Source organism: Chaetura pelagica, unplaced genomic scaffold (assembly GCF_000747805.2).
Source record: "Chaetura pelagica isolate M959 unplaced genomic scaffold, ChaPel_1.0 scaffold8, whole genome shotgun sequence".
Lineage (NCBI taxonomy): Eukaryota > Metazoa > Chordata > Aves > Apodiformes > Apodidae > Chaetura > Chaetura pelagica.
The window spans coordinates 702,545-713,424 of NW_009954544.1; the positions used below are offsets into that span (position 1 = coordinate 702,545).

At 36.6% G+C, this 10,880-nt stretch overlaps 1 protein-coding gene across 1 annotated transcript in view; it reads left to right on the forward strand.

Annotated features, from left to right (window-relative positions):
- Positions 1–10,880, forward strand: part of NRXN1 (neurexin 1) — a 535,539-nt gene that overhangs the window by 38,965 nt on the left and 485,694 nt on the right. Inside the window, exon 3 of the mRNA XM_010004972.1 lies at positions 7,803–8,186. Within this exon, the coding sequence (XP_010003274.1) occupies positions 7,803–8,186 (384 nt within the window). The remainder of the gene's footprint in view (positions 1–7,802; positions 8,187–10,880) is intronic.

Genomic DNA, 10,880 nt, shown 5'->3' on the forward strand with positions numbered 1-10,880 from the left:
TAGGAAGCAATATGCATCTGGCTATCAGGACTGTGTCAAATACATAGGTAAAAGAAAAATTAATCTAGCTGTTTAATCACCTATAATCTAGACAGATAAACTTTATTTACTCTGTCATGCTTGAAAATTGACCATAGTACCTATTTGCTCTAAAACTTTGAACTAGTACCAGCGACAGTTAATAAATATGTAGGTATATGGATTGACAAACTGAATTTTTAGCTGAACTCTGAACCAAGCATCAAAAATTTTCTGTGATTTTAATACCTACAATAATATTTTTCAGTAGAAGTACCAGTAACAGTGACAATGTTTTTCTTAATGAGAATATTGGCTGTGTAGTACCTTAGACTGTCAGATTTAACCAGGTAAAATGACTGCCTAACAATTGAATAAACAATGAACTGTATGTTCCTGACTTCTTCTGATTAGAACAGGAAGTACCAGTGTGTTATGTTTAGATTATTTCCTCATGACTTATGCATGCTGATCTGTTATGCTTTTTTCCATGAATAATAAAATTCACTTTACTATTCTAGGAAGCTTTTTCATTTCTTTTCCCTAGCCAAAACCAAACATACTGGAAATCATATTAATGTGATCACTTTTCATGCTTACATTCAGAATTTTTTTAGAAGTGAATGAATATATCTTGTATTAAAAACAACTGGCTTTTCTCAGACTGTCTTGATGCTACTGACAAAATACTTCCCAACCTATCAAGTATAAACTAAGAGATTCCCCTATTAATGAATTAGCCTCTCAAATAGCCTGCAATTTTATTTATTTTTTAAATGAATTTTGGGGTCTTGCAACCTTTACTCATAGCCTTCAAATCCAATGCGGAGTGGTTCCCTCAGATAATAGAAATCTGTGACATTTCTCAAGGAGCTTTGCTAATTTCCTTGACTTTCGTATTAGCTGGTTCAGCAAGTACTGGATCTATTTTTTATTCTTTGCTGTCTTCCAGACCCTCAGTCACAGGGAGCATCCACTCTAAACCACTGACTTTGCCATTGGCTGTCTGGGACTATGATATGGGAGATTTAAGGAATGAAAGCACACTTTTAAGCTGTGCATATCCAGGCCCTTTTCACTAGTAATTATGGTGATTCCCTCTGATTTTGGGAGATAAAAGGAAGCAGGAAGAGATGCTGCCCTTTAATTTCCTTTTGCTGAAGGAACTTTTGACATTCTTACCGAAGTTTTCATCCTAGAACACCATCCTGCTGCCTGGAATACCTACTCTGAGTGCTTCCTTACCTAGCAGCAGTTCTTTGGTGAGAAGGGATTCCTGAGACTGAATTTCAGTGTTAAGAGGAATTTCGTACCTTCTTCATTGGTCCATCTTCATTGCTGGATGAGAAGAAGAGGAAAGGGAACATATGCTCCAGCAGCTAGTATAAGCAGTGGACACAACCTGGTACCAACTGCTGTGTTTGATGATAGGAACTGAGTTCCCTTCCAGTATTTATGGTTATTTTGATTTCCTGTGAAGGGTAGTGGCTTCATAGCTGCTTCACGTGTGTTCCCTGTCTTGGCCGTGGGCTGTATGGTGTGGTCACAGTCTTCATCACATCTATTGCATTATGCTTTAGTGTGTAAGAAGTGAAGTGTATTTAGAATACCTTGCTCTGATTTTTCAGTTTCTTACTGGGCAAATGTTTTTCCCATGCACAAAAAAGCAACTACATAGGCCACATAAGATAATCATAGAAATCACAATAGGTGTAGTAGCTGTAGTTACAATCTTCATATTTAAGTGATCAAAATTGAGAAAAGGTTTAGAAATATGTCTTAGTTTCTTATATACAGACTTATGAAAAGTAAATTGCAGAGAAAATTAATATGGTTGAAGAGGTCCAGTAACTCATACCTAAGGGAAATGTTTGTCTGTTCTGCTCTTAATAATACTGCCAACTCTGCAGTGAAACAGTGAGCTTTGCTCAGAGTTTCTTGTAACACAATAGAGTTAGGTGTAATAATTTTCTGAGACTTGAGTACTGTTTAAGACTTTGTTAAACTTTTTACCATATTCAGAAATAACCTCACAAGTTTGGGGTTTTCTTTCTTTCTTTCTTTCTTTCTTTCTTCCTTCCTTCCTTCCTTCCTTCCTTCCTACCTTCCTTCCTTCCTTCCTTCCTTCCTACCTTCCTTCCTTCCTTCCTTCCTTCCTACCTTCCTTCCTTCCTTCCTTCCTTCCTACCTTCCTTCCTTCCTTCCTTCCTTCCTACCTTCCTTCCTTCCTTCCTTCCTTCCTACCTTCCTTCCTTCCTTCCTTCCTTCCTACCTTCCTTCCTTCCTTCCTTCCTTCCTACCTTCCTTCCTTCCTTCCTTCCTTCCTACCTTCCTTCCTTCCTTCCTTCCTTCCTACCTTCCTTCCTTCCTTCCTTCCTTCCTACCTTCCTTCCTTCCTTCCTTCCTTCCTACCTTCCTTCCTTCCTTCCTTCCTTCCTACCTTCCTTCCTTCCTTCCTTCCTTCCTACCTTCCTTCCTTCCTTCCTTCCTTCCTACCTTCCTTCCTTCCTTCCTTCCTTCCTACCTTCCTTCCTTCCTTCCTTCCTTCCTACCTTCCTTCCTTCCTTCCTTCCTTCCTACCTTCCTTCCTTCCTTCCTTCCTTCCTTCCTTCCTTTTCCTTTTTTCTTCTGCCATTTATCCTTTGGAAATCATCATTATACAGTGAAAGCAGATAGGAAACTTACTCTTCTTGTCAACCTCCAATTGTGTATGGCAGTCTAAAACATGTATCTGAATGTATTCATTGAAACGTGGTATTTAAGGGCTAAGAAGTCACTGACATTTTTAACTAAATTTAGAGTTTCAGCCTAAATAGCAGAAATAATATCTAAACTGGGCAATTAGGGTTTACCTATAGACTCTATCTCACTGTAAGTACTTCTTTGCTCACATCTATTGCATGCAATGTTGTTGCAGGTTCATTTTTTACATGTATATTTCTATATATCCCTTCTCACATCTTTCCAGCCTTTTAAGAACTGCCAGATTTACATGTTGCTATTTCAACAAATGTTACTAGTTTACACATTTGAGATAATAGGCTTGCCTTGCATTTAAGGAATATTCTTCCAATGATCCTGTTCATATTTTTAATCTATTCATGATCTCAGAAAAATTGAGATGGGGTGACCTAGACAAGTCCTCTATTTTACCTCTCCAATGAAATTAGTGATAGTATGCTTGTATCAGTTTTGACAGATGTCTGTTGAGTGACCTCCAGCAATGGACACTGTACAGCCTCCCCATATAATGCTTAATAAACTGAATAGATGCAAGACAAGCCATTTTTTCTGTGAATTCCTTGTTCACAGCAGGCACAAAATACACCATATTTCTTCCTGTCATATCTCTATACTTTTTATGATTTGAATGCTGTTCTGTCAGTCTCCAGTTTTCTTCATAGACTAAGAAACCCCAGCTGCTTCTTATCCTTATGTAATATTCTGTAGCTATTGACCATTTTTATTGCCATCTTCTGCAGTCTCCTCAGCTGATCTGTCTTCTGCACCTTCCAGTGTAGTCCCCATTTTGCTCATATGTATGCTATTGTTGACTGTTCCTTTGAAGAACTGCCCACTGATCTGTTATCATGTAGGTCAATAATTCTTGCCAGAAAACCTAATCTCATTAGTTATTTTCTCAAACAGTTCCTCCAATGCATAAAAATGTTTCTGAATGTTTAAATTTAACTTTACTCTCAGGTGAAATGCTGTAGAGTGAGAGCACCCACAGGTCATGATAGAACACTAACATTTATGTCCAGTTTCTGAAGATAAGAAATGCTACCTGTTTTTAGAGTGTGAAACTAGATTGTGAATTCCCAGACTAAATAAATCACCCCACACCTTGTGTTTCACTCTTCCTGTTTTTCTTCTTTCAGGCTGCACAAACCAAATGTTACCAGCTTTTTCTCACTTCTTGCTTTATCTGATAGAAATACAGCCAATATTTCCTATTTTGAGCATTAAAAAACTGCAAGGAGGCTACTTGTTTCCTTGCAGACATTATTGCCTCAGCGTGGCTCTTTTCAAAGAAGTATATATAATGATCTCATTATGTGTGTTGTTATGCTAGGTACTATGCAAAGAATAACTGAAAGGATGGTTCTTACTACATAGATGTTAAAGTTTAAGGTTATTGGTTTTTCTTTCCTTTGAGAGACCAGTGCTCTTCTAAATCTGCTGCTTATTCATAATCTGTTGTCTTCAGGTTATTTTGTAAAACAAGATGTGGCCCATTCTTTTCCCTGTTATCCAACTTAACAATTGTGGTGTGAGAAGGGTTGATGTTACATCATCCTTACAGGGCAAATTATTCCTGTACTGACTAAACAAGACATTTGTATTCTCCATTGCCTTCCCTTCTTCTTGCTTCTCTGGAAAGTAATCTCTCTTCACACTCCTACGTCAATTTATTCAAATACATTGGAGCACACTGTTGATTTGACAGAACATTTCCTTTAATTCTGCCTGTAATTCCCAGGAAAAAGTAAGACTGAAATCCTGTAAAGGGGGTGTGCACTACTATCCATGAATTCTGTGGTAGCATCTGCCATTGTCATGCGGTCCAGCCTGAGATGGTTTCAGCAAAACTCAAGGAAGATGACAGGCATAAAAAAGCAACCTCTCCTCCCAAAAAAACCACAAAAACAAACAAACAAAACCCCCCAGAAAACAACCCAACCCAAACAAACAAAAAAAATTAACTCCAAAACAAACAACCTAACAAAAAACTACAATTAAAAAAATGTCAAAAACATCTAGCTAGATGAAGAAGCACACCACCTCTGTGTTACAGCTCCAGATTCACTGTGGACCCAAAGGTGTTTATAGCCCAAATATTTACTTTCTGTAGTCCCAGAACTTGAATTCTGCATTTTATCTTAATATATTTAAAAAACAAACAAACAAACAAAACCCAACTCAAACTAACAAACTCAACATTTTTGGGTGTATTTTGGAAGTCTTCTTTTATTCCCCCTTGGTTACTTTTTTTTTTTTTTCCCTCCACTTGCATTTACAAAGCAATTATTAAGTTTGCATTGCCTATCAAAGATGCATAAAAAGTAATTTGGATACCAACTGCAGTGATGGTTGTATGACAGCCTGGACATGCTCTTAGGAGTTCAGTTGGAAACTAGAATAACTTGGTAACTGATAGCATGAAAATCTTGTTGCCTGGACATGCATTTTTTGCTTCTGGTTAGATTAAAGTCAATTTGTATTATAGCCATATTCCTTGCTCTAGATGGTGTGTTGTATGATGTTTTGGTCAAGCTTCTACACAGCAGCTGACCCAGAGCAAGTTATTAGTTATTACACTTCTGCAGAAGCTATTTGACTTACCATAGCTCTCAATAAAAAGGATTAAATAAAGCTAACAGTTGCTTGATTAAGTACACACAGTGTGTAGGTCAGCTGAAGTGGCGTGGCTGTGTCCAGCAGCAAATTGGAGATAGTCCAGCTGGGTAATAGGGGTCCTATGGCCTTCCCAAATATGTATAGAAGAGTTGGTGCCTGATTTCTACCCATAGTTGTTAGATACCATGATTACACTAAGATTTCAGGGGGCTTCTACCAAGGACTATTTTATGTGGTGCTATTTCCTAGGGAGGGGAAAGGAACATTTCATTCCTCTAAGAAGCTGTTCATATCTATTAAAAAAAATAAATACTTAAGCTCTCTCCAGCTTTATGATGTACAGAAGAAAATTTTTCCACTTCAGTCTCACCCAACTATAATTCACAGTCAATAGAGCTAGTGGTGATCTACAGTTCCCTTTATCATTAGTCTTTCTCAGCCTTCTGTGCTTGCATAACTTATATTTTGAACCACCATTTTAATGTCACAGCTACCCTGGCTGACCATTACATCTTTTTGTCTGCCCTGAAATTCGTCAAGGCTTAGCTGATGTTTTAATTTTATTATTATTATTATTTTTTAAACAAAAATGGGGCCCTAGAAGTCTCCCAGCATCATGGCTAGCTTGAAAACACAAGTGTCTGTCCAGCAGAAAACATCACTGAGCAAATGAATGAGCTTAGGGTTTGAGGCTGAAGCTGAGTTAACTTGTGTTGGTGCAAGTGCTGCCTGAGGATAGGTTTTGATCATAAATCAGCCACTACGGCAATAGAGGGAACAAGCAACAATAGGAGTAAGAAAAACTGTACAAGTCTGACTTATATTTACAGAATCTTTAATTTTTTATTTAAATGAGAAATAATCTGTTGCCTGCAAGCAGTCCTTCTTGATATGGATGCTCTCAGAAAAGTTAGATGTCTTGGTTTAACAGGTCATTTACAGGTGCCCTTGTCTGAGGCAGCTGATTAATAAAATCAAAACTCAAAATGTTTATGCCCAGGTAGGGAAGGAGAGAGAGAAAAAGAGAAAGACTTGGCTGTATTGAAAACTGAACTACACAGCTTTAATTAAACGTTAATGATATAAGAAAATATATATGCAATTATATACAAGTATGTTTAGATATGTGCAAAAACCTCTCACTTCCTCCCACCTCCAGCGACTCCCACAGCACTCTCCTTAGCTGCAAACAGTCCCAAAAAAATCTCAGAGCTGCCAGAGAAAAGTGGAGAGTGATGAGGGTCAGGAGAACTCGAGCCTGGGGGTCAATGGTGATGGATGGACAGAGTCCTCCCTGGACACTGGCCATGGACAGAAGAGAAGGGAAGATGAAGCAGGAAGGAAGTTGTCTTCTGTGATCTCTGACCTTCCTCTTAGCTTTAGCATTTCATAGAGATATGAAATGGAAAATCTCTGGCCAGTTTTGCTGTCTGTCTAACTCAGCCTCTTACAGGGAGTGGGGGAGGGGGTTTGTCACAGATCTCCCTGTAGTGCCTGAGCCAGCAGAGTAAAGGTGAGACCTTGAAGACCCAGAAGTTAGAAAAACATTCCACTCTTATCAGTGTTAGTTAGAACACACTGTGACTAGTTAAAAGAAAGCTTACTGAAGGAAAAAAAAAATCAGTAAAAGGAAAATTTGCTTCATCCTGGCTTAAACCAGGACACTCTCACAGGACTCTTCATTGCTAAATGAGAAACCTAAATTTTATTTATTTTTTTTGTCTTAAAAATCACATTTTAGCATTTATGCTATACAAATTCTGAATTTCTTATTCTCATGCATGACTCCATTCTTCTGTAATCTGTGTCATGCTGACAAAGGAAATAGTGAATCATTTTAGTTTTATGTATATATGTATGGTGAGTGCATTCTGGTAAATGTGACTCTTCATTGTCTTCTCATCATTAATTTGGTGCGCCCACCAAATAACAGTGTTGCATAATGTGACAGGGACATTATTATAATCTAGTGGCCTATATAATGTTTTCTTTATCTTTTGCTTGCTTTTGCACACATACTGAATGGTAAGGAGTCACTTCTGTGATGATCTATGCCAAGATTCTTTTTTCAAGTGATTTTACTTACTAAATAAAAATAAATTTGGTTGACATAAGTGTGTTCTGTGACTCAATGTACTACATTTGGTTTTCTGCCTGTTCCAATTGTAAATATTGGATACCTCATTACTTTTAAAAAGTAAAACAAAGGGGGTCTTTACAATTGATTACAGTTTCTTTGGGCAGACACTTTGTAGAAACAGAATTGTGTTGTATTGTATAGCTGTACAGATAGAATTACCTATCTTTCATTTGTAGATATTTGACAGGAGCTAACGTGCCATGTAGATTAATGAGTAAAACAGCAGTACCAAAATCTTTTAAATGTCCTGAAAATAATGCATTTTGTTATCTTTTCTCCTCAGGGACCATATCTGTGAACACATTACGTACACCATATACTGCACCTGGGGAAAGTGAAATCCTTGACCTGGATGATGACTTGTATCTTGGAGGTTTACCAGAAAACAAAGCAGGCCTTGTCTTCCCAACAGAGGTGTGGACAGCACTCCTCAATTACGGATACGTCGGCTGCATTAGAGATTTATTTATTGATGGTCAAAGCAAAGATATTCGACAGATGGCTGAAATTCAAAGCACAGCTGGAGTAAAACCCTCATGCTCAAGAGAAACTGCAAAACCTTGCCTTAGCAACCCCTGTAAAAACAATGGTGTATGCAGGGATGGGTGGAACAGATTTGTTTGTGATTGCTCTGGTACAGGGTACCTTGGCAGATCGTGTGAAAGAGGTAGGTTCCATAAGATAGCTGTATTTCTGCTTCATAGCATCCTGCACAATGATTAAAAATGGTAAAATATCATTAACTCTTCAGAGGCAAAAGAGCATGTTTGATTTCACTTGACGTGAGCTGGAGCCCAGCTCTAGTTTGAAGGAAATAACTAGAGATAAGATCTTAGTGGAGTTTTAAAATTATATGAAGAAGTATTACTTGTCTGTGACAGAGTCAGTATTGTTAAATATCTCTTTTAAAATGTCTCCTTTTGTGTCTCATCCTGCATTTCTGAGTTCTGAAAAGCTCTGTGAAAGTAATTTAAATCATTATCATTGCATTACTAAACAGTCACATCCCAGTTCCAAACTGAGGTCTTATTCTGTACCTGCTTATGTCAATACCACTGTGTAATTAAATTTACTTTTGAATTCCACAGTATCACTTAAATCCACAGCTAGAACTTCAGCCATGAATAAAAGCAAAATCATCAGTGTAGCAATCTGTATTTCTTAATTTTTTTAAAAAAGATCGTAGTACCCAATGAAATAGTTTATATTTAACTTATATCACTGAGTATTCCTCTTGCCTAGAAAAGGTAAGTGTAAAGCTGAAAAGCTCTGTTTATTTAGTTTAAAGTGTAGATAGTGGAAAGGACAAAAGATGTAGATGTTAGTTTACAGGAAGAAAACTCAAATGTATTTAAAATTACAGAGTACACTAATAAAAGATTTCAGCGTTACTAGGAAAATAATAAAAAATGTAGTTAATATTTTAGGTGTTTAATTTTATTCTCAATGGAACAGGCAATATTTCAATGACAGAAATTGTATTTTTCCTCTCACAATTGACACAGTAGTTTCTCTTTAAGCTGAAATCTAAACCTAAAGTCTACAAGCTGAAAATGTAAAAACTTTTCATCTAGTTTCATTCATATTTCTAGTTATATATAACAAATATATAACAAATATATTATTTTAAAACAAAAATGGATGAATGTTTAAGTTGTATGTAGAGACACGTATGCATTTATCTGTAATTAATACTGTCATATTATTAGCACTGGCAAGTAAATTTCAGTTTCTTCCGTATTTTTGTTTTCTTTTGGTTTTGTCTTATTTTTTAATATATAGGCCTTTGTCTTATGGCCAGTTATTATCAGATCTCCAGATTGTTCTGTAACTGGTGGAGTGAAGCTGGCAGAGGGCATAACCGAGCTCTGTGATTGATTACCAAAACCTTCAGTTACCATGTCTGGTGTACCACCCTGTGGCAAAATTCTGCTACTACATAGGGCAGAAATAATAGGATTTGCAGGTTTTCTACAGGAGAGCTAGGAAACAAGTGTGTTAAAACCAAAAACACATGCAGATCTGCAAAGGACTTCAGGCTTCATCATAGCAATTACTCATAAATATACTGGACAGCTGGTTATATTTTATATAGAAACATATTTTCTTTTTTGTTTACCATTCTTTATTTTCAGCTGTCTTCCAATACAGGGCTTGATTTTCCCAGTGTCTTCCCCTATTGGGAAAGGTGGTACTATTGTGGTGGTGTTGGCTTCTTTACAATGGTATTTGGTTCTTGTCCAACACAAATAAATGCAGCAATTCAGACAGTATGGAATCATTTCCAGCTCTTGGGTTTCCCTCTCCAGAGGGAACTACAGTGACAGGAGATCTCCTTCCAGTAATTTTCATATCCCAAATGGTGACACATTAATAAGATTTTAGCTCTTGGGATTCTGAAAGTGACAAGTTGGCATCCTACCACACAAAGTTATTATAACTACTACCCATGTGCAGTAACTGATAAACTTTGTATTTGGTCATATAAGCAATACAGTTAGAATTTTCCAAACTAATTTAAATAAAATAAGAACATGTTCATTTTGACAAACAATACAGTTTCACAAAGAAAATAATGTATTAGAATAAAATGTTGGAGATTAAACAACTGGAATATTTAGCTTAATGTTAAGCGACTAAGGTATCTTCAGTAAACAGAAGCATATAGCTACTTTTTTGTTCCATCATTTATTTTTCATGCTATTTCCCCTAAAATAGGAGTACTAACATTTTTTATGGGGATGTATAGTCTACAATGAAGTATCTGAAATAATTTTTGTCAGTTTATCACTGCACAGAAAATATGGAACACAACACACATCTATTTTAATTTTAGGATACTTAATTATTTTTATTTTTATATCCATGTACTTTTTATCCTGTTGCAAGTTATTCTTCATTTTAGACTTGATTTTCAGTAAGGTTAAATATCAGTATTATCTGTAGATTTGTTTTAGTAGATTATGGAAACTACAGCAGATGGACAGGCAGATGTCACAGCAATATAATTTGGCTTCCCATCTTACTTTGATTGTTGATCACAATATGTGACTGCCTCTCAGCAAAGACTTTTACAGGTGTATACTTTTGACTGGATGAGTGGGAACAATGTACAAGAGTAAATTCATCGAAGACTGATATGAAAAAATAGACATGCAAAGAAGGAGTTAACAAAGTGACATTTCTGAGGAGAAAAGATATTTAAATTAGAGCATGTGTGTGTAGATGTCCACGTTGTGTACACACACACATCTGCACTCACACATACATGTTGAATAAAGAAGAACTGCTTTTATTCCTTGCGTTATTGTCAGTTTGCCTCTGAGTTGGCAGTCAAACCAATAACAATAATGTTTTTGAT